The sequence below is a fragment of the Felis catus genome, chromosome D3 (assembly GCF_018350175.1).
Source record: "Felis catus isolate Fca126 chromosome D3, F.catus_Fca126_mat1.0, whole genome shotgun sequence".
NCBI classification, from domain to species: domain Eukaryota; kingdom Metazoa; phylum Chordata; class Mammalia; order Carnivora; family Felidae; genus Felis; species Felis catus.
In genome coordinates, this window is record NC_058379.1 from 70,485,677 (window position 1) to 70,510,852 (window position 25,176).

The following is a 25,176-nucleotide window of genomic DNA, read 5'->3' on the forward strand; positions in this document are numbered from 1 at the left end:
TCCTGTATTGAAAGAATTACTGCTAGCTGTTTTCTGTTCAGCATCTACCCTCCAAGGCTGTGAAAATGGAATACAGGTGACCTCCGCTATCTGAAAGTTTGCTTTGCACTGCTTTGCTTTTATGAAAGACCCACATTAGTACCTGTTTTCGTCAACCAAAAGAAATCTGAAGAGGATTTTTACTTTTTAACTGCTTCTATGTCTGTTCGGTTTACAAGTTTTCACGGGAACACTTCAATTTCAGCTAGGGGGGGAAACATGTAATATCAAGTACTGAGTAGGTCTGCCTAATTCTTAATTGTTCACGTTGTGGATTATCCAGTGGTGTAGCAATTCCCTGGTAACACGGGTCCACAGGCTTCCTAGAGCCTCTCTTCTCCAATACTTCTAAAAGCAAGAAAATTAACGCAAGCATCCAAGAAAAGGCGGATCCAGACTTAGAACTTGGGTAAGTGCTTATCCGTTTTGCTAACATTGGTTTCAGATAGTTTTGGTTTCCTCTGGCAAGGAAAGCCTCCAAAGTAGCTTATTTTCAAGGTCCTCTGAAAGATCTTGACCTTATATTAAGTAAAAGAAATTCATATTCACTGGTCAGCCTACATTAGAGCTGACCATGGTTAATACTGAGCCCTAAATTTACTGTTTTTTCCTATACGTGCATGCCTACGATCAAGTTAATTTATAAATTAGACACAAAAGATTAACAAGAATAAAAACAATTATAACAATATGTTGCAATAAAAGTTATGTAAATGCGGTCTCTCTCTCTCAGAACATCCCCCTTCTTTCGTGATGAGAGATGATAAAATGCCTACGTGACGAGATGAAGTCAGGTGTCTGTCTCCAGACCAACAGCAGCTGACCATGGGTCACTGAAATGGCAGAAAAGGAAAACCGCGAATCGGGGGGACAGAACCTGGCACTGTAACACACCCCAAAATTTCGCCCTTGTAGAGATTAATCCTAAAATTAGCAAAGTAATTCCAGGGCAGTGATCTTACCCATCGTCAAATCTATGTTTTCCAGTCTCCTAGCACAGCCTCAGAATTTGTCCAACACCTAGTATGGAAGGACTTACTATGGCTGTGCAATCTAAGAATGAACAGAATTTTGGTTTCTTTAAAACATCTTAGAGAGGTCTTTATTTTTGTTTTGTAACAAATGGCAACAATTTAATCAGTATCAAATTGTTTCATTAGTGGAGTAATATTCTTATCAACCACAAACCTTTCAGAAGGTACTAAGCAACTGAAAGTTAAAAACTTGTTACCTTCGTATTAGAAATTGTTTTTCTAGATTTAGTGATAAAAAGATAAAAACCTGTAACAAAGGATAGAAACTGAATAGAGTCTAAATGGATTCAGGATTTTAGTTAACGTCAGTGTATAAAAAGTCATTTACTGTTTTGTCTAATGTACTTGTGGTCAACTACACAAACAAGCGACCAATCTAACACTAGCTAAATCTCTAATTTTACCATAATGTAACACTCATTTAAGGGAAAAGCTAAATTTGGGTAGGAGCCTAAGTGACACATTTAACACTAAGAACACACTAACAAAAACCACTGCAAGAAGGAACACAGGTAGCTGGCGTGTGAGAGGGGCAGTTCTGTAATAGACATGCTCAGTTTTGGTAAATGGCTATCTTCCAGTCTAAACTAATGATGGCATGAAAAACACCAGGGAGAATACATTCAAGTTAATGGAAACAAGTCTTTATTAAGTAACTTTTAATATCAGAAAAATAAAACTCTTATAATTCTCTTTACAGCAAATATATAATATCAGTGCTTTGGCCATCTTAAGTTAAAGGCCCTTTATCATAAAATATATGGTTTTAAACTTTACTCAAATTGAATTTATAATCCCTATGACTTCCCTACATATACATAACAAAAGAGTGTAGTAAAATTAGCAAATACTAAACTATATTGATAATTTATCATTCTTAGTTTGTGGTTTTTAGAAACAGTACACGCACCTAATATATGTCGATTCCTTGGCTTATTAGTTGCAGTGTACGATGCAACAAAATACAAAATACATGCTTGGTGAACATTCGTTCGTATCTACAAGACGGCAGCTAAAGATTAGGTTTCAATACTGACATTTAACTATCCTACAAGCAGTTAGCATTACATCATAATATGCCATCAAGGCAATTTTTATACTGAAAAAATCAAAATAAAAACCGTTATTTGTAAACTTTTATACGAAATGTAACTCTTCAAGTGGAAATAAAAAATAAAATTTGTCTATTTACTATTCAATACACATAGGATTTTCAATTTTTGTTATATTGAGAAAAAAAGCTCTTTTGTGTTGGGAAAATAATGCTTCAAAAAATAATTAGTAGAAAAACCCACCAGTATATTGTTTTTGTCCTTTCAATGCCAGCACAGATTTGGGAACATACTGAGGATGAAGTTACAGACATCCACAGGTGAAATGTAAAAGTGTATCTTAAAGAAATCTTTCCTCGTGATTGGAAATAGTTTTGAAATGAAGTAAACTGATTGAAGGTCATCACAGCTGCTTTTGTAAATTATGCTAAGGGCATTATTATCCCTCTCTCCCTCCCCTCCCCTAAATTACTAAAAAATAAAAATATATTTATAATGTGCAAGACAAATATGGATTGAACATAAAATGTTTCACATTTTGATCTATAGTCTAAAAATTAATCAACAGCTTGATCAGACTAATGAATGGAATGTTCGCATCCTCAATTATTAGCCAATATAGGTGCATCCCAAAGCCCTTCCCGAAATGGGAAAACCCAGGTGGTCATTTCCACATTCACCGAGGGAGGCAATGGGTAGGAATTCACAATCGACACAATTGCATTCCTGATCCAATGATCATACCAGCCGTGAGCATTCTGGGCGAGATGAAGGTCAATGTAGCAGTTTTTGTCCCAAATTATAACCAGTGATCGAGTAAACTGCCATCAGCCCTATTATTACCAATAAGTAATCACAATGCATTAAAAAGTTACTTGCAATCCTGCAGAATTAGGCATAAGTTGTTGTAAAATAAAAAACGAACCTGTTTTGTCAAAACTGGCAGTGTAAAGAAGGCAGCACTGGAAGTGTCTGAATCATCTGTAATGCCAAGTACCCTCCATAAACTCTTAATGTGGTTAGGCTTTGGGACCCACTGTTTTGAAATCTAGACGTATATACTTTTCTCATAGGCCACACAACCTATGATTATCTTCACTCAGCCAAGCTGAACTTCAGTTTTAGCAATTCTTATACAAGCTATGTCTCTGGGTCTACAGGATAGTATTAATAATTCAAACCAAACTAATAGACAAGAGACCACTTAGGTTTAGTGTTACCATAGCAGCCTTTTATAAGTTTACTAACAACTTTAGCCTAATCCCAATAAAGCCTGATAACAGTCATAAGAATTCATTAGGAAGTTTACTGGGGGTACCATTATACCCATGCCTTTACGAGTCCATATAGAGATATAGTATTTATGTATATATATATAGTTAAGAGTGAATCTGGATTGCCTGAGTAACAGCTGTCTGGCAAACTGGACATGATGGCGTTCTCTTTTCACAGATCTTGTTGGCACATTCCATGCAGAAGAGGTTGTGGCCACATGGAACTAGGGCAGCAATAACTTCATTCTCAAAGCAAATCACACAATCGTGCTTTCGTCTCGATTCTGGAGGTGAGCTAGAGGTGGAACCACCATTGGAAGAAGAGTAACTATTGGTACCATTAGAAAAAGCAGGGATGTATATTGGAAGGCCGACATGGTTGCCTGTACTAGGTGGGTCGCTCCTAACCCTCCGAGCAAGTGGGTGTTCAATGCTCTCGGGAAACGTAGGAGACAGACGAGGAGTAGATGGCTGACTTCCTCTACGCTGAGTCTTCATGTTACCAGAAGGATCACTCCCAAAGCCAGAGAGTGGGTTAACTGGTTCAAAGGGGGTCCAGATAGTTTGAGCAGATGTTGGTAAAGAGTCAAAGGCAGGAGAATCAACCGCAAGATCTTCTGAGCCTACAGATGGTAGTGTATCTCCAAACCAAAAGTTCCCTGTGCTAAATGGGCTCGTTGGACTAAAGTCAGCCAGCCTATTGCTTCCAAAGTAGGAATCTGTGGAGCCGCTTCCCAGAGAACTGGAACTATCGTTTCGGTAATTGGAGATCATTCTTGCGCGGCTAGGAGGAACCGGATTGGAGGAGAGCCACGCAGAGCCAAGAGTGCCACCTTCAAAGCTTACGTCGGTACCATTGTAATGGAAATCATTCTCTTCGTTGAGCTCAATATAGTTTCCTGTACGCATGGCAATATGCATTTCTATTTCTTCTCGCGCTCGGTCGACATTTTCGGGCATCCCTGTCACTTCAAAGACAGGCTCCTTATCTCTGCTTGGGGTTACTATGTATGTGTGGGTCTGCTGCTGAATTCTTTTAATAGTTGCTCCTTTCGGTCCAACTACCAATCCCACGACACGATAGGGGACCCTCACTTGAACCGTGGTTTGACCGGGCAGATTTGGACTACACGACAATCCTCCCAGGGCAGGGCCATTTTTGTTTCGAGATGCACGAATCATGGAGAAGTGCTCTGCAGCTGAGAGAATCTCTCTTTTGGCCATGGCAACATCTTCTTTCCGTCCAGTGACAACAAAAATGGGCTCCTCACCACGAACAGGTGTCTTGATATATGTGTTTGTCTTGGCTCTCAGTGCTTTAATTTTACAACCTGTTAGAAAGAACATATTTCATAAGAATCAACATTTATGTCAATAATATTGATAAAGACAAATCACAGAAAGCTCCGTGCAAGCCAAATGTCTGCTTCTGGACAGCTGCGTTTTTGTTGTTGTCGTTGCTGTTGTTGTTTTAATTTTAGTTTTTCTTCATCATAAAAACTTATCACTAGATGAGAAAGCTTTCCTAACTCCACAAATGCTCCCTGGTCCTCCGGTATACTTGTGACCTGGTCTTTCACTTAGGAAGAGGCGGTGCCTCTACCAGGAGATCTTAGAAGTCATGCTAATTGTTTCCTTTCCCTTGTTATCAGTCACTGCAAATGATGCACGAAATCCTCTGTACAGGCAAGCTAGACCACAAGCAGGTCTGACTTTCAGAACGGTAATAATTAGCTCGCTTGCAGGATGTTGGTGGCAAAGAAAAAACCACTAATGCATATGTAAGACACTGACCATCTACTGTCTCATTCAATCTATACAAGAACCCTAAGAACTTGATTATTACACTTTTATTGATAAGGAAAATGAAGCTCAGGAAAACGGTTAAACCCAGTCTAACTTAAAATCTATGGTCTTTTTGTCAGTCGAGAATCTCAAATTTCATACAACTATACTATAAAACAGAAGTTCTTTAACAGCTTTCCACTTAATTGTCATCTTTTAACATTACTCTTTCCTCTGTAAACTCACCTGATGAGCAAAATGCTCATGGCCCAAAGGCTGTCTCACATCTGCTGCCATCAGTTGAATGTGAGGCTTACTAAGTAAGGTATCCCCATAACTGCTTATTCTAGTTGTACGCAAGCACTAACTCAATTAACTATGACACAAAAACCAGTGAAACATGAATGCAAAAAGACACTGTACTTGTATGAAAATTAAGATGATTATTTTTGAAAGTCTCAATAAATATATGTACCTTAAAGAAGAGAACGGTGAATTATGCATGAGTGAGACGACTGTAAAGGCCTGGGGTAAAAAACTAACACAGAATGATGCTGCACTCACTGTAAAGTTCTTGCTAAATTCAAAAGAAACATATTGGAAATCGTATGGAATATGGGCACTGGATGGATTTTATTAAAAGACTACTCAGATTGGCAGACCCACTCTCAAATGAAAGGTTTTGGCCCCAAATCCTAAATGCATTTAAGTTAAAATAAAATATCAGAGATGCACATACATGACAATCCATTAATTCTTTAATTGACTTTTTAGAGCAATCACCTATTACCAGAACCAACTACATGAGATTAGAGGGCTTCAAAGTGTAACTTAAAGTGTTAAATGGACAACTGAGCCATGGGGTTATAGTTTTCAAAGATCTTACCATGAAGCTTGCTAGAATACATCTGTTCTCATGAATATATTATGTTATCTAGGTTCCTCAAAATGAAGAGGACAGGTTTTGTTTGTTTGTTTGTTTGTTTGTTTTAGAGAGAGAGAGAGAGAGAGAGAGAGAGAGAGAGAGAGAGAGAGCGCGCGCAAATAGGGGAGAGAGGGAGAGAAAAAGAGGGAAAGAGAATCCCAAGCAGGCTCCATGCTCAACACAGACCCTGACGCGGGCGGGGCTTGACCCTTGGGATCATGACCTGAGACAAAATCAAGAGTCACTGGCTGAGAAACCCAGGTACCCTAAGGCCAGCTGCTCTTAAAGACACATGTCACACTTTGGGGGTGGTCTTTTTCTTAAATCTTTCCTCCCTTTTTTGCCCCCAATGAATTCATAACACATACAAACTGAGTCTTTACATATATCATTTCTAACCTGCTAACTGTAAAAGCTCCTCCTCCCCCAAGTCTCCCTGCCTCCAGTCCCACCTCACTCCAACCCATTGGCTATATTCATTTTAATCAAATGATGGTTTCTAAATAAAGCACAGATCACATGATCACTTCTTTGCATAAAGTGCTTTAATGGCTCCCTTTTACCACAAGGATAAAGTCCAAGCAATTTGGCACACAAGGCCCCTCTTTACCTGGGACCCGATTACCTCTCTCTAGATCTATCTCTTTACCACTTGCTTTTTCTCCTTCCTCACTTCTGTAACTCTGCAGTGTGCTCTTACCGTATTAAACTCCTTACCCATGCTCCCTTGCTTCTGTGACTAGAATGTTCCTTTGTCCTTGCCTCTTTACTCCCACCTCTGCTTGCTTTTTAATTCCTGCTGGCCTTCATATTTTAGTTTAGATGCCTCATCCTCTACAAAGGTTCCTATCCCTCAGGACTGCTTTGTGTACCCTTCTAAGCATAAGCATTCCCAAACCACTGAATGGTTGACTAGAAGTATATACCTTTAGGGCGCCCATACAGCACGTGTTGAAACAAAGATTGGTTTCCTTTATAAACACTGGGCCTTTCTTATACATATTGCTTTGAATGTAAGGTTTTTTTTTTTTTTTTTTTTTTTTGCTGAGCTTTTCAAGACTTTCATCTTCTAGCCCCACATTGCTAATGCAACTTTGTTGAAGGGAACTGATTATGCTAACTTCAATTGTAACATATGCAACACAACTTTCTTCAACCTACCATTGGATTTTTGGAACTTAACCCACACCTATTCCCCCTTTCAACAAACTGTAAAACTTACAAAGAAATGGCTTGTTTTCTCACTGCTGGATCCTAGGTGCCTATCATAAAAACACTTTGAGAGTCAAGATTACTCTAATTCAAAGATACTCATTTGAGAAGATTTGGCAGGGAGGGGCTAAAAGCAAAACTGCAAGGAAAGCATTTAGTGCAGTAACTGGATAAGGTAAGAAGGGCCAAGGGGAGGAGGTGGCTTGGGGGCAATCAAGAAATTACTTCAATGAGTTGAATTTATGCTACTGTAAAACTCGAAAGTTTTAACTACAAAGACTGCTGCTGTAGGGGTGCCTAGGTGGCTTGGTCGGTTAAGCGTTGAACTCTTGATTTTGGCTCAGGTCATGATCTCATGGTTGTGGGATGAAGTCTCGCATTGGGCTCTGTGCTGGGCACGGAGCCTGCTTGGGATTCTCTCTCTCCCTCTGCCCCTCTCCCTTGCTTGTACATGCTCTCTCTCTCTCTCAAATGAACGGATGAATGAATAAATAGTGCTGCTGTAAATTTACATTTATAAAGAACTACAAGAAGATTGAGTTGATAGTGAGAACTACAAGAAGATTGACTTGATAGTGTTACTTTTGACTATAAGGCAATGCTACTGCTTTTGCTCCACAATAGAGAGTGAATTAGAAGACACGAGCAATAAAACTTCCATATCTATTTTTTTATATAGACTGAATCTTCAGAAGACTCCCTCTTTCAGCACAAAAGATGTTGCTTAGGGCTGTGAACCGAGAGCACTTTCCATTGGCCAATATGTGACTGATGGAGAGCTATCTAAGAAATTCTAAAAGGCTGTGATGTGAACAAATAACTAACTGTTCACATTATACATCCAGGGGAGTTATTGTTATTATTCAGATACTCTGGGCTACAATTTAACAAGAAGGCAGTCTGCTGGAATCACATTTCTAACAAAGAGGGTCCTGTTCATCCTGCAGAAAAACACTGGGAATTTCTATTAAGGACAAAGAGAGAAATAACCAAAGAGTCTGAGGTTAGTTCCTCTCAATCCTTACTAATACTGACCACTAGAAAATTGAATTAAGTAAACTTCTCCAAATAAATACTTTTGAGACTAGAAGCAACCATCAGTGGCATGATACAACACTTTTTAATACCTAGTAGGAAGAAAATATGCCTAAAGGTACCCAGAATGCTATCTGGCCTAAGGCCGGTACTAACAAAGAGGTGTTTAATAACTGGCTCTGGAGGACTGAAGACAAATATTTTGAGTGGGGACCACTTCTGAGATAGGGGAGTCAGATAGGCCTACCCTGCCCCAAAGGACTGTGTACTTATTTCGGTCTTCCAGGTCAGAGGAGGTAATGGGAAGGTAGCAAAGCCCAGCCCCTCTAAGCCACTGCCAACAAAAATAAAAGAATGTATTTCTTCTCTCTCCTAAATTTTCTAAGACAGTTTTAACACAATAGCCTCAATGTGGATTAGGACTACAGGAAACCTCATCAATCATAATGTTGTTTCTATAGGAACATATACACTGAGGTTCAAACAACCAACACATGATTTCTAGGAATGAATATATATATATATATATATATATATATATATATATATATATATAACAAAGTTGGGGACAATCTGACTAGGAAGACTTCTAAATAGGCAACACAAACTAAAGAAAAAACAAACTTGTTTTATTATTTTATAGGTGAAGGAGGTCAAAGGTTTTTAGAGTATTTTAGATTAAGTTTCTATTAGCAAAGTCTAAGATATTTAAAAAATCATTGAAGAATTTATAATCTCAGAGTGGCATAAAATTCAGAGGCCATAAAAGTACAGATAAATTAGATTACACTTAAAAAATATGCTGCATGGCAAAAGTCACCAAAAATAATTTAAAGAAATAATTATTTACAACTTATACCACAAATGGCTAATTTCTCTCTCTTACATACATACATATACCTGCCCTACGTATCAGAACACCAAAACCTAATTTAAAAAAATAAAAGAAACTGTTCACAGAAAAGGAAATCTACAAATGGCTACGAAACATGAAAATTCCCATTTCCATGTGAACTGAAGGGTCTTTTTCCACCTATAAGAATATCAAATATCAAAACAAGTATCAAAAACAGTGCTACTAAGAACAGGGAAAAGGACCTTTATATTTAGTTGCTGGGAGTATGAACTGCCCAAGGGCAGTTTGTATTATTTATCAAAATTACAACTGCATGGATCCTTTTGCCCCTACAGTCCCACTCATAGAACTGATCCTGCAGAAATACTTGCACAGGTATAAAATGACCTTTGTATTATATTACTTAATTATATTAGCATGAGGCCAGTACAGCTATATAATGGAATACAATGCAGTCATAAAACTGGTTCACTTAGGGGGACAGGGTAGAAGGGAGCCTTAATTTTCCTCCACACTTTACTATTTTAATAATTTTGAACCGTACAAATGCATTAGTTTTTTTCCAAGAAGTATGATTAAACCAGAAAAGTTTTTTAAAATATAAAGAAATGACACATTTTACTGGACTTAGCATATATATTCATTAGACTTTTGGCTAGTACTGACATTATTTTAAATTGTATGAACTGCAGGGTAAATGATTTCATAACCTGAAATCTGAACAAGGCTTTTTAATTCTAAGAGGTGAGGTCTAACCATGGTCTTCTTACAGCTACTGATAAAAAGAACAGATGTCAAGCTTTGTACCAGAATGTGTAGATGTAGAATGTGTAGAATGTTAAGAACTAGGATAGCACAAAGTTTTATAGTTGTAATTCTGTTTTGATTTGGAAGTAAATCCCCCAAATGAAAAAGTCTCCAATCTAGCCCTAGTATAAGAACTCATTTCCCCTTTCTATCTATATCACTTGGCTGGGGCTGGGTTTGCCTTAAAACCCTGGAGCTGTGGCCAGATTCATGGCCTTTTTGCTCCCTGGTGAGCAGAGGTCCGGTCCCGCCTTGCTTCTGCAGAGTAAAGAGAACCTCTCCTGCCAGAGGCCTCAGCAGTTAAGAGGCACCTGTCTCTCTCTCATTGCTGGGAGAGGAGTTAAAAGGAAGAAAAAGAACTGAAACGATGGATGTTCGGGGTTTCTCAAACCTGGGGTTGCAGTATCAATTTAATAGGCTGTAAGCAACATTAAAAACAACAATTAAAATTAAAAACAATAACAAAACTCAACATGTTCCAAATATTTCAGTACAACATGTGTAAGAAGGGCTGCAATGCCAAATGTTCTTTTACTGGGGGTGGGGTGGGGGTTATCAAAGAAAAGTTTAACTGAAAGTAGTAGAGAGATGTGATGTGCTCTGGATAGCCTGCGAACAAGCCAACAGTCCCCACTGTGAACTGCCTAGGGAGGCCTTCTGGCAGGACACTGTAGGTGGACTCTAGAAGCTGGAAGGAAAATGGAAGGCTCAATCCAGAAATCTTTTTCTGTTCTTTAATTTTGCTTACTATCTGCCTTAGATTTCTCATGCTGCCAAAGTTACCACACACAGCGAAAGGTGGACACATCTTCAATGACAGCAAGGGGTTTAAATTCCATCTTGTAGGGGCAAAGAATCTTTTTTTTTTTTTAATGTTTAGTTATTATGAGAGAGAGGGAGCAGGAGGGAGGAAGGGAGGGAGAGAGAGGGAGAGAGAGAGAGAGAGAGAGAGAGAGAGAGAGAGAGAACATAAACGTGCGCGTGGGGGAGGGACAGAGAGAGAATCCCAAGAGGGCTCCACGAGGGGCTTGATCCCAGGAACTGTGAGATTATGACCTGAGCCAAAATCAACAGAGTTGGACACTTAACCTACTGAGCCACCACATGCCCATTTTTTTTTCTTTCCTTCTTCTCCTTCTCCTTCTTCTTCTTTTTTAAAGAAACAAGCCCCAAATGTTATGTGAGCTATTGCTGATTTTTCACAGAGCATTTTGTTTTCTAGAAGTTCATTGTATTTTCCATTCACTTCATAAATTAGCTACATATACCTTAACTTAAGGTGACTTGAGAAAGCTAAACACCAAAATTGCATTATGTGTATATATCCACTTTGGGTCATCCTTGGCATGTACCTTTATTCAAAACTTCTCCCCAAGAGTGTTGTTTTAAGGGAAAAGAATCCTACTAGGATAGCGGTGTAGTACACACACACACACACACACACACACACACACACACACACACTTTAAATAAGTCGTGGTGGTGGTAGGGCGCCTGCATGGCTCAGTTGGGTGGCTCTGCATTGACAGTGCTGAGCCTGCTTGGGATTCTCATTCTCTCTCTCTCTGCCCCTTCCTTGCTTGCAGGCTCTCACTCTCTCTCAGAACAAATAAACATTTATAAAGAGATAGATAGATAGACAGACACACAGACACACAGATAAGGAGGGGGAATGAAACTCTGTGAGTAGCTCTTTTACCTTTGAGAAAATCAGAACTCCTTGGCCTGACATTAAAACCACCCGCTACCCCCCTCCCCCACTTCTCTCCCATCGAGTAGCCATAACCCAGCTTCTTCTAGACTTTATCATCTCCTAAACATGCCCTGTTCCTCCTGTTCCTCTTCTGTCTCTGCTCAGATACTTCCCTAAATAATGTGGAAAACCCATAGTACTTCTGCTCCACACCTTATAGCTTCTGAGTAACAACCATGGCTGTTTGGAAGATGAGGCTGTACATGTGAAGGCTGGCTCTATGAACTCAAAATAGTACAAGGTGCTATTAGTAAAGGTGCAGACTCATTATTACTGCTACCACATATGAATCTTCCAAGGCATAGTTTAAAGGAAACAATGTAAGAAGCAAAATACTGATCATCTGAAGGCCTGGGTCTTAAGTCTATCACCAGTTTCTCCCCCCCCCACCCCGTTTCTACTCCTGGTTTCAATGTCAGGTCATTTCTGATGCTTACATTTCTGATGCTCTAGGTCCTTTCTGATGCTTACATTTTTGACCAAGTCCCTCTTCTCCTAGGAAAAAATCACTGTTTCTTTTTTAAAGTCATAAAAGAACTTGGGACAATCAGATACTACCTTATTTCATACACATATATCTTTTCTTCCTTTCCTCAAGGAAAAGTAGGTTGAGTAATAATGGTTGGGAACATTGACTTCGGATGATCACTAACCAGCGTTGTGAACTTTAGCAGGTCAGTAAACCTTTATCTTTCCTTCATGGGTGAGGAACTATGATTAAAGATACTTTTCTCACTTGGTTCTTACAAGGATTAAATGAAATCATGTATTAAAAATGCTTATTACAATGCCCATTTTTCAAGTAGGTGGCTCTGTAAAGGGTAACTTTTTTTTTAAGTATTTATTTTTGAGAGAGAAAGAGCACACACATATGTGAGGGAGGGAGGGGCAGAGAGAGAAGAGGACAGAAGATCTGAAGTGGGCTCTGCTGAGAGCATTGAGCCTGATGCGGGGCTCGAACCCATGAAATGAACTGTGAGATCATGACCTGAGCTGAAGTCAGACGCCTAACCTACTGACCCCACCCTGGCTCCCCAGTAAAGGGTAACTTACAAGACTACCCAACCATGCCCAACCACTCTTCAAGTATTTCCTGAAATAATAATGATAAAATAAAAATCTGTAGCACACTTTTCAGTTTTCCAAACTTGTCTAGATTTATTCCCATTTAATCATCATACCAGTGCTTTAAGAAGGGCAGGAAAGAACCTGAACTGCTCAAGATCTCCCAGCGGGAAAGTCAGATCTCAAACCCACGTTGTCTTAACAACCCCACATGCCTCTTATGACTCCATACTATTTTTTTCTAAAAGCACTGGAGGAACATATTATTTCATGTTTCATGATATATTAGAATTAAGAGGGGATCCTATTCCTTGAGGGATAGTCCAGACACACTATTCAAAAGCTCCTTTAACTTTACAGGAACTCAATTTCGGTATTATGTTTTCAAAGACTGATGGATATCAGCTAAATCCCAATAAGAGAGTGTTTCTTATGCATACTAACTTAACCCAACAGTTACATTGTTTAGATCAGCAATGCAAACTATTCATAAATGCACAGTATCATAAATGCTTTCCTTTCTAGAGTTCAAGTGAAGTGTCCTTGTAGCTCTTCTAGTCAAAATCCTCAAATTTTTTGTGAATACAGTCTCACTGTAGATATCATCATTCTGTCAGCACTTCAAACAGCTTCATTATTGTGATTTTAGTTTTGTTATTATTGACTTTTAATGCCTTAAATCAAGAAGGTTGCTACTGGCCATAAAACAAAGCTCCAAATTAAGTTCAGGTTGACTGGCTCCTTACATAAAGGGTTGGGGATAAAAGCAAGAGGGAAGAAAACCCCAATTACCACAATATGGAAATTAAAACAGGAATAGTAAAATGGCAAGTCTAATCCAACAATCCAGTTAAATACAATAAACATCACAAGCATCTACCTTGCTTTGGGTACTTTATCAAGGATGCAAAGATGACCAAGATTCAGTGCTGCTCTTACTGACTTGTATCAGTTTCAAGCACCAGAATGATCTGATGTCTACACATGTTCATGTACAGATATCAGTCTCTCTTCTTATATTGTAGACAGTATTCAAACCTTCTGTATCTTTGCTGATCTTTTTGTCTGCTTGTTCTACCACTTACTGAGATAGCAGTGTTTAAGTCTCCAATTCCATGAGATTGAGACCCTGGGTAAGTTACTTATATCCCCATAGATCTGTTTCCTTATCTGTATGGTGGGAATAAGAATGGATCAAATGAGCCGATACACTGTCTCACACACTTGAAGGTTTATAATTTAAAAAAAAAAAAAGTTGTTTGACTTTGAATCAATTTTCTATAGGAAGTTGAAAACACTTAAAGGATTTATCTCCTGAAGATAAAACTTAACATTTTGATTATATAAAGCATGCTGAAATATTATCAACTTTACTGAACTTGGAGGGGATATGTTGAAGTCAATCTAACTGGGAATCTGAAATCTGGTATACTTTTGCATGATTGTAGGGACTCTTTTTGGACAAAAATCAGAATGTGAGAGCACTAAGAAATAATCTAATTCAACCTCATTTTATACATGAAGAAAACTGAAGCCTAGAATTGCCCAAAATTATGAACTAATAACTCTTAAAATACACCATTCTCTCAACCTAACTTATTTTTCTAGTAGATTCTTAAGGAGTTAAACAAAATCTAAAATTCCCCTTCTTTTTTCACTTAGACAAGAGAACTGAAATACTTGATAATAAAAAAAAAAAAAAGGCTCATATTTAGCCTTTCACCAAAGCTGAAACACCTAGATAAGGGTGTAAGTTAGAGAAGAAAGCTAGAACAATTCTCCTAACTGGGGATTTTAAAATTAGGATCATGCGCTTTAGAGGATGTTAATAGAAACCTTAGAATTACTTCTATTTGGGTACCATATAATAATCAGATTCATTTGTAAACTTTAAAAAAAATATATACTGTGGACCATTTAGTTAGTGGTATACCCTGGGAAAAACTTACTAAAGTGACAATTTTCAGTTTCAACGTAGTATGTGCTCAGAGTACAAATCTAGCAGAAGATTTATAAACTTTACCCTGCCTCATATATAATTTATTATGTCTGTACTTTCAATTGTGCTATGAATCTGTACTAATGACATCTTCTCAAACTTGATCCCAACAACAAGTGGGGGATGGAAGGGGCCAGGAAGAACAAGTCATTGGAACAGTTTTTTTTCCCACAAGAAATGCTCAGTAAGGTTAAGTGATTTGTCCAAGGTCACAGGCAACAAATGGTGAAACCAAGCCTTTAACAAGTTTTTTTCTAAACTCCCAAGTTCCAATGTCCTTTCCTATAGTACATTAAAATGGTACTGATGGCAAGGGAGAAGGTATGTCAAAGGGAAGATGAGTGGTAAGGAAAAAGGGACAGTAATAAAAAGGTCAGCCTGAAATGTAAATACTGTTAATAATAGCAACCCTTCTGGGAAATTTTTTAGTTGTTTGGAACTATTCCCTCCCTACACTCCTCCAATGGTGTCCAAAAGATCAACTACTTCACGCTAATCTTGAACTACACCTGCAGTTTTCATTAAAGGACTGTCTTTATAATTTCAAGGCCAATCTTATTATTCCATGGTACTTTATTTGTAGTCAAATCAGGATTCTCTGCATATAATGAATTGTAACTTTTGCTTACTGGACAAAGGCAACAAACCATGCCCACATGAATTGTTCTTAAATCCCAAACACTGGCACGGAAGAGGTTCTAATGTTATGCAGTGCTCAATCATAGAATAAAGACTCGAACTGTCCAAATGGCACTAGGCTGTGCATATATTCAATGTAGTATAGTTGGACTTGGTAATACTAATACTAGAAAATTATTTTAAAAGCTTAAATATCATATTTAATCTTTAAAAATGTCCATATGGTACCTAATGGTGGCATGGGGAAAAAAGTTAAAAGTAAACTCAGAAATTATGGTCTAAAAGCCATCAGGGAGGTATTAAGATGTAGTTTAATAATAATAACAACAATAATAATAATAATAAAAACTATCACTTTGGAATTACCTGAAGATCAATGGGGTTTTAAAATAGATCTTCCATAATCTACCTGGAGTTTCCTAAAGGAGGTTTTAAACTGCAAATACACTTACCTATTTAGTCTCTTATGAACATTGTTACTTATTTTTTCATTTGGAGTTCAACTTCAAAAATTCTACATGGCCTAAATTACATTAAAAATTCTGTAACAATCCCTTTGATCATAAAATAATACTGTGGTAGTCACTATAGCTGTTCAGTAATATTCTGGCTCTCTTCTGTGGACACATGGTTGTAATGGACCTTCTTACCTACTTGAAGTTAGGTGTGGCCCCATGACTTACTCTGATTAACAAAACAGGAGATGTAATTATTACTTCCGGGTCTAACATTTAAAGACCAGCATGTCCTATGCTACTGTCTCTTATTCGCTGGCACATGGGAAGACCAGCTAACACTTGAGATGGTGGCCACTGCACTGGCCCGTGTCCCTGAATAACTGAAATGAGCAGAGCCCCTGCAAATAAGAAATTACCCTTTATTGTTTTAATACTGAGATGCTGGGGTTCGTTGTCATCACAACATAATTCAAATCTATCCAGACAGAAGTGCCGTGTAGCCAGAAGGCACTCAGACATCAGATGGTTCTAGTTGTTACACGTTAGAAGAATATAATGTGTGAAACTGCTAAAGCCAAGAAAGGTAAATGAGATTAAAAAGTGGTTCGACTTAATTTCAGATTTAACTCAACAAAAACAGTATGTACTTATCGCTTAAAGTTTCATGTGTTTCCATTTATTTGTATCATTCAGTTTCTAGAGGTATTATCGATAAGGTTACATCCAGCTGAAGAGGCATCTGAAGCCTAGGGAGCTTAAGTGACTTGTCCAAGATCACAAAGTGAGTTACTGGCACAGAGTAATCAAATTTAGAAATTTAAATTTCTGATTGTAGACTCTTTCCAATATACCACAGCTGAGCGGAGACTGTTGAGGGAATTTGGGTAGTTTTTTATATTAAAACATATATTCTGAACATTTTTGTATTCGGTTTAAGGCAAAAGTATCAAATCTTTCAATCTGCACAAATATCAAATTCATTCAAAACCAAATCCACAAAATATTAAGCACTATCTTATAACTAAATACTATCTTTCCTTGAAAACTTAAGATATAAGAAGAGCTACGTAGAATTGCAACCCATAAACTTTGTTGAAAATTTTCCTAAACAGGAATCTCTAACAGAGTAACAGTTCCCGCATACTTGACTCCCTGGATCATTTTTAGATTGTTGGTAACCAGGGAGTAGAAAATACACCCTTGTATTACCACCTTATTTTCCATTTCCTCCTAGTGAATCCAAATAGTTCATTAGCTGAATGAGCCAGGAAGAAAAGGCAGTAGATTCCCCACCCATTTGCAAAACAATAATTGAACCTTTCCCAATGGTCCCAGAGCTAACAAACTATTATCAACTAAATTTAAATTTTAAAGCCTAGAAGTTACAATATAAGCTTTGTAAAGCTAGTAGGTATATAACACAAATTAACTTTCTGAACAATAAACAACAGTGAATTTTTAGTTAGGTATATGAGAAGGAGAATATTAGAATGATAACTGTGCCTTCTGGGTAGCAGAGACATCAAAATTTTATTAAGTAAATCAATTTGGAGAGTGAGGATATTTGAAGTTATCTATACTAGAAATACAGTATCCCAAAGATTAGGGAAGAAATTAACTCAAATATCATTAACCTTCCTGAGCAGGATGCTTGAATACAGAGGCAGCAACTTAATCTTTGATGTCAAACAAACTGGTCTAAATCCAAGTTCCACTTTTTTTTCTTGGAGCAAGTTATCTCTTGGAGCTTCAGTTTCTACACCCATAAAATGGGGATAACGGCCTAGAAGGATTATGGTACCTGGCAAAGAGAAGGCCAATAATCCCCCCTACCCCATAAAAGAAAAAGATAATGTACTTTAGCGTTGTTCTGAAACAGTTTCTCCTCAAGAAATGTGTATTTCTTCTTGAATAGGGAATTTATGTATGGCATGACCTAAGTTTCTCTTTTTCTTTTGAACAAACATACACAAATAAGCATATACCTTATTTCAATTATGTTAAAACTTAAGAGTGGTTCTACCCTAATAAAATGGGGAAAATTGTCATAAGGATGTGTTTATGAGATATTGAAACAATGTAACATATTCATTATTTCAAAAGTGACCACACAAATAACCACTGGGAAATCAGTGGAGACAGAGTAGCTCAATAAAGAAGAAAGCAATGTCCGAAGGGGTCTAGCTCAGTGACAGCCAAAGGTACAGAGCCCACTAGAGTGTAGACACAAAAAAAATAGAACTCCAATTTCCACTGTTACCTCATTCTTTAAATTTTTTACATGTTTTTATAGTATATATCAGATACATATCATTCAAACATAAATATACAAACTTTGGAAGTACAAGATTAATTTTTTTGACAGGATGTACAATCAAAAAAAGCTGGAGACAACTCTTCCAGGCTATGAGGCAAGAGAACAACATACATATAAAGTCATTATTGAAAACAGATGAAGACCCATGTTAAGCTTAAACAGTAACATACACCCCCTATGTTACAAATTTCTAAGACAACTGAATATATGACATTCAATATTCACTTATAATGTAGTTAAGAATGGGTATAGAATTTATTTTAACTCACTTTTTAACCTAACTGGATATCAATGGCTGTACATTAAACCTCATATTAACCACTGCGAATGTGTCTTGTGGGTACTATGTTCAACAAAAGTTTAAATTTTAAGTCTGTTGTCAGGTTTTTTTTTTTTTTAAGTTTACTTCATTTATTTTTGAGACACACACAGCCATGCACGCACACACACACGAACGGGGGGAGGGGCAGAAAGAAACGGGGAGAGAGAGAGAAGGCCAAGCAGGCTCTGCACTGTCAGCATGGAGCCTGATGTGGGGCTTGATCCCACAAACTGTATGAGATCATGACCTGAGCCTAAATCAAGAGTCAGACACTTAACTGACTGAGCCACCCAGGCTCCCCAAGTCTATTGTCAGGTTTAATCTCTAGCCCATATTCTAAAACTTCAGTGCTTATCAAAAAGCCCCTTTATTTAGCTCATGGCTTTATTTTACAGTATTATTGGTTTCAATATGAGATGCAAATCTTAAAAAAATGGGGCCAATTTAACATTTGCAAATATGGGAGTGCAAATATGAGGTCAACACTGACAACTTTCATCACTATCAAAAGCAGTGGGTTTTTTTTTTTTTTTTTAAAGAGACTGGAACCAGAGGCCATCTACATGAGTTCTAGTCTATATGACTCAGAATTCCATTTGTCCTACCCTTTGCTTCAGAGCTGAAGTCAGAAATGTCTCCATCTGTGTCATATTTATTTCCAAAACCAATTAAGAGATGACAAACAGACAATTACGACTTTAGGTAATGAATAAAATGGCAGGAATGGATAATCCTTAAGAATGAAAGTTTAGTTCATCCAAAGCAGACAAATAAATTAAGTGATTTGCCCCATTTATTCGCTTGGAGAAAAGAGAAATTACCACCCTATAGAAGGATGCAAACATTAGAAGTTGCCTTGTTCCTGGTGGGAGTGGGAACACACTTTACAGGTTTTGTTATGGTGCTGGCTGCCGGGTGGAGATGGGGAAGGGGTCAATGATCCACTAGGTGCATGGTTCAGAACAGGAAAAGGGGGACAAGACTTTCTGCTCTTAAGATAAGATAGCGGATGATGACATCCTTTTAACAGGACTGTCAGCTCTGGGAAATATTAAGTGCAAGAGAATAGTCAGCAATTTGTCTCCATGTCCTAAGACATAAATAGAACCACATTTCCTTATTAACCAATGAGCACAGCCCAGAAAAACTAAAGATTTTATCTCATTTGCTGTAATTCAGGAGATGGTACAAAATAAAAACTCAGAATGAATTCAGTTTACTTTTAAATAATGGATTTGTATAAAGACAACAGTCTGTGCAATTAGGGATCATTTTTTCGTGCTTTAAATATAGAAAAGAACAAAAGTTTGTATTTAACTAAATATACAAAAGATATCATTATCTTGTCCTTAGTCAAACTGGCAAATAATGTAAATGTTCTTTTCTTTTGTTATCCTAAACTGTAAGCACACTGAAGCAACTTGTGCTCAGGCAGTGCAATCCTAGTATACATTTAGTTTTTCGTACTTTGGCCTGAATAGACACCTTCCCAGCCTCTTTTCGCCACACTCCTTTTAAGACCCCCAAGTATCAAAAACAAAAACAAAAACAAAACCCCCAAAACTTTCTGATCATACTTAGAGATCATTCCTCCACACCTTTCCTCACATTGTTCCTCAGTCCTTCTTCTTCATCTCCATTTAAGTCCTATCCATTCTCCAAGTCCCTACAGGGTTGATGTTCTCACAAGCCATGTCTGTTTGTCACACACTCACTACAGTGAGTGCCATTAAACGACATGTTAGTTTAGTGCCATTCCACTGTTTATTAGACTCCTAGTTTAAGGGCAGCAAGTTTGTCTGAATCAACCTCACATTCCCAACTGCCATAAACCCTCACCTGGCAAAACAGAAGCTTGAAACATAGCAATTCCTTGATGTACTTAATTGAATGGCCAACTCATTTTGGATTTATAAATTGAGATGTTACAGTTTTATTCTATGTAAGGTGAAACAGCGCTCTCCTAGATTAGTATCTTAAGTATGGCAAAACAAAGAACAAAAAAGCCCCCCAAGCCCATCCAAACAAGACAAAACAAAACAAAAACAAGGCCTCTGAATCTTATTTACCAAACTATAGGAATAAATTCTCAATTGAATGGTACCAGCTTCGAACAGTGCCTTTAAAGTACTAGTCATCAGGCAGTCTGAAATAAGCTATCTCCTTTATCCAGATTTCAGACGGGTTTTTCTTATTAAAATCCGAGGTAAGAAATGAGCCAACTCTGACATTTGAAACCATTTCCACAGACCTCTTATTTATGTGTACTTTAGACCACTTGGGAAAGATGAGATCATTTAAGCAGCAGCGCCATTATTTCTCTTTATTTGACCCCAACAATGCTCTCAACCTAACAGTAAAGAGACATGCATCAACCAGGCTAAGCTATATTGAAATAAGGCAGCTGGGGTAGTATTTACTCCTTTAGTATTGGGGGGGAGGGGCTGGGGGGAAGCTATACTAAAGAGCAGAGGACCTTCCCTAAAAATGTCGGTTACAGAGGTACTCTGGGCATCCCCTTCCCCCACCTTCACAAATCTACTCCTGGAATCTGAGACATAGGTCCTTTGTCTGAACAATGTGGGAGGAGTCTGTCTGCAGTGCTGGTGTGCTGGCAAGTGAAGAGAATTTACTGAAAACTGTATAATCGCATAGAGTTCCTTAACTCAATTACCTTACTGTCCATTTTCTCTTCATCGTGTCCACTAGAGTAGTTCTAAAAGACAGCCAAGGTGGCATTTCGAGAGTTAAAATGTATCAAAGGGAATACAAAAAGATCGACAGAGTTAGGCTGCTCTTCAAAAGCTAAGTTTCTGAATAGCGGAGGGGTGGAGGGGGGTGATGGCATTACCCACCACTTGAACATCCCCTTCCCTCTCGACTGAGCTCTTGTACAAAGCCTCCATTCCTGTCAATTTCTTCGTCTCAACAAGCTGCTCCCTAAGGTGAGCTAGCTGGGTACTGTCGGCTGCGCAAACTTGCAATCTCGCAGCTTTCCGTGCACAACACCGAATCCACCACCGACCCGACCTTTTACCACCTCACTGAGGTTTTTGGTGCCACGCCAGCCTGGTGTTCCACGAATACAGCCCGAGTTAAGTGAACACCACCGGATTGGGTGCCTCGAGAAACTTAACACCTTTCACCATGCAAAACGAGCGGAATGCCGTGGGTTTTCGCAAGGTGACCCACCTTCTCATCTTATCTACCCACGGTTCCTCGCAGACCCCTTCGCGATGGATTTGGGGGACTCGCCGGGTTCAATGTTGCAGCCGGGAGCTCGCCTCTTTCGGCTCCCCCACCCACGCCCGGGGCCATGCCCAGCTGGACTCCCCTCCTCCCCGCCGCACTCACCCTGGCGACCGACAATCTCGGCGACATGCTCGGAGCTGGGCACCGGGACGCACTCGGTGGTGTTGACGCTCTTCCTCCGGAGCAGGGCCGCCTGCTCCCCGTTTAGGGCGGCCGCCGCCGCCGCCCCGCAGCCGCCGGGGCCGTAGGCGTGGGACAGCATCGCCGCCATCATGCCCTGGGCATCGTCCCCTCCGTAGAGCACCCCCGCCGCCGCGGCCGCCGCGGCCGCCTCCCGGGCATCGAAGCCGGCGGCGGGCAGCAGCACCGACCCCAGGGACCCGCCCGGGATCGGCTGGGTCTGGGAGGTGGCGGTCGCGGGCGGCGACAGCAGCAGCAGCGACTGTCGGTCCTCCTCCTCTGCCTCCTCCAGCTCCTCCTCCTCCAGCAAGTCTCCGTCCAGCTCCGCTTCCTCCCCCTCCTCCTCCTCCTCGTCCTCCTCCAGCTCCAGCTCGGCCGCCTCCGGGGCCCCGGGCCGGCCGGGCGGAGCCCGCTCCTCCGGAGACAGCCCCGCCGCCCGCCGGGCCTGGCCCTGCGCCGCCGCCGCCGCGGCCCGAAGCGCCGGGGTGCCGGGCTCCGCCGGGCTGGGGTCTTCGAGGCCTAGCGCGGCCAGGCGCTCCCTCAGCAGGAGCCCGTCCCCCTCCAGCTCCGGGCCGCCCGAGGGCGGCGGCAGCGGCGGCGGCGGCGGCGGCTGCGGCAGGGGGGCCGGGGCCGCCGCCAGGGCCAGGGCCGCGGAGCTGCCGCTCGGCATCGCGGCGGCGCGCTGTCAATGGCGGCGGCGGCGGCAGCGGCCGGGTCAGGCGCGGCGGGCGGCGAGCCCCATGGCGGACAGGGCTCGGGCCCTGCTCAGCGCGCAAACACCTTTCCTCTGGGGAGGCGGCGGGGCTGGCGACCCGGGCCGAGGAGCGCCAGGGCCGCCCGGAGACTGGAGAGGGCGGGGTGGAGGGGCAGAGGAAGGAGGCAGAGGTAGGTAACTAGGTGGGTGGGTGGGGACGGCAGCGGGGCGGGCTGCTGGAGGTGGCAGCGGCTCCCCTCTCAGGGTTTCTTTTGTTTCATGGCCTTAACCAGCCCCCGGCGCGCGCGGCGGCGGCGACGCCCCACGCCGCTCTCCGAAAGAAGCCGGCGAGCTCTGATTGGCTGCTTTTAATCTCTGGGAGCCCGCCCTCTGCTCCCCGCAGCCTTCTAATGCCTTTCCCTAGCCCCACTCCCCCACCCTCTTCTCGGGCCCCGCCCCACTCCTCCCCAGAGCTCTCTGATTGGGTGACCGGGACAAGCCAGTCCCCGAAGCCTTTTCCTTCCGTCCTCTCCCCTCCCCCCTCCCCTCCCTCCCCTGTCCCTACTGGCTCACGAGGAGAGGGACTGTGATTGTTCGCTTTACACGTCACTCATTGTGACGTACCCAGGAGGGGGCGGGGAAAAGTAGGAGGGACGAAGGCGCTGTAACAGGCTGGAACTGGGGCCGAGTAGGGGTTTTCGCGCAGGCGCGTGCAGCTGCAGCGCACAGCTAGGTTTCTACCTTTCTCCTCGTCCCACTTGCCCACAAGGGTCGGGTCTTTTCGGGCACTGTGTGAGCGGCCTTGGAGTGGGGTAGTCGTGGGCACGGTGGGCGTTGTTTCCCCGGGTTGAGAACGAGATTACCTTCTCCCAGGATAAGGGCCTAGGGAGAGTCATCGGAGGAGGGGCCAGTGAAGTGTCCTCCTATCCAGCCGTGGGGGTGGTTTGCTGAGCCGCGTGGCTTCTGGGCCTTCCCTGAGCGACCCGGGAGCGCTCCTCCCTCCGGGCAGGGCCCTCCCACGCCTGGCTGGCCAGGCTTCCAGTGCCAGGAGGCCGCTGGGTTACTGCGGGAGCCTTGATGGGCCGAACTTTCGATCTTTGGGGCTTTTCAAGGAAATTAAGTCATTGTTTCCTCCTAGACGAGAGCGTCTTCCCACAGTATGGCCCGGGTGATTCCGGACCGTGCTATCTTTTCTAAGAGGTTTATTCTTAAATGGCTTGTTAAAAACCAAGCCTATTACTTTCCAGCATCTTAGGCCATGCCATAACCCCCACCCCTACCCCAGGTACCAGTTGGGTCTCCCCAGGTCAATCTTAACCCACGTTGCCCTAAGAGATATAATGTGAGTAACATAGTGTAATTTTAAGGTTTCTAGTGGCCCCATTAGAAAAAATGAGAAGAAATAGTAGACTTGATTCAATGTTTAAAATGTCATTTCAACATACAATCGATATAAAATTATTAGTGAATTGTTTTATAGTTTTTTCAGTCATTGAAAATGGTGTGTATTTTACTCTTGCATACACTTAGCATATCTCAGTTCAGTTCGCTTCACACTAGTCATATTTTAAGTACTAAGTACAAGGACCTCTGGACCTCTTGATTTTTGAATTATAACTTGGGACCCTTTCTACATTGGATTTATTTATGATATCTTGCTTCAAACTCAGATCTTATGAATGAATTTTAATTGAGCACCTACTCTTCTAAGTTGTCTAGAATGTTCCAAAGCCAGTACAAGAGAAAGCTATAAACTATGTCTTCTCTTTCTCTTGTTTGATCCCTTACGGTTACCTGCACAATCCTTACTCTAATTTACCCCACCCCTCCAATCAAAGGCCTAGAGAATTTTAGCTAAGACTGAAACTTCCCTGTTACTCCAAGGTTTCCCTAGACCTCATATTCTGTATGTTGCTTCTCTAACAACTTATTTGTAGATCTAAGCTCTGGAGCAGTGATTTCACCCCTGGATGTACATCAAAGTCAAGAAGGGCTTTAAAAAAAGATAAATGCAGAGCGGGGAGAGGCAAACTCTGGGTATTTGGATTTACTAGATCTGGAGTGGACATGTTTTTAAAAAGCCACACAGGTTCTTCTGAAGCTCAGCCAGGGTTGAGAACACTAATCTAGGGTGTGGTTTTGGGTTTACAGAAGGAATTTGCTATTAACTGTACCGAAAAGTGATCTTTTTCTCCCCTACCTTCCCAATTAGGTACAGTTTTCACTGATTTATTACACCTACACCCTTTGTGAGATATGCCCCAAGGACATATTATTTCACAACATCTTAATAATATACCAGTGAATAGCTCGTATAACTCAACATTTACTTAATAGAATATACAAATACTGTATATTTGCTGTCTGATATTTCAGTTTAAACAATAATCATTATTTGAAGGGTAGGTCATCTAGCAAAGCAAATCTCATCAAGGGTGAAAATCGAAATATGCAGTGGCCACTCCCAGAATACGTTGG

The 25,176-nt window shown here is 40.8% G+C and overlaps 1 protein-coding gene across 1 annotated transcript; it reads right to left on the bottom strand.

The window, feature by feature from the left end:
- Positions 1 to 1,695: 1,695 nt before the first annotated feature.
- On the bottom strand, positions 1,696 to 23,109 carry MEX3C (mex-3 RNA binding family member C). Its single transcript, XM_023242005.2, has 2 exons — positions 21,927 to 23,109; positions 1,696 to 4,730 (listed from the first exon to the last, which is right to left on the bottom strand). The coding sequence occupies exons 1-2, from the start codon at positions 22,672 to 22,674 to the stop codon at positions 3,505 to 3,507; spliced, it is 1,974 nt and encodes a 657-aa protein (XP_023097773.2). The 5' UTR covers positions 22,675 to 23,109; the 3' UTR covers positions 1,696 to 3,504.
- Between the last annotated feature and the right edge of the window lie 2,067 nt (positions 23,110 to 25,176).

Excerpts from the sequence above, each read along its gene's own strand:
- MEX3C (XM_023242005.2), bottom strand. The coding sequence starts at position 22,674 with ATGCCGAGCGGCAGCTCCGCGGCCCTGGCCCTGGCGGCGGCCCCGGCC. Across the intron at positions 4,731-21,926 it reads CGAGATTGTCGGTCGCCAGG|GTTGTAAAATTAAAGCACTG; the intron begins GTGAGTGCGGCG and ends TCTTTCTAACAG.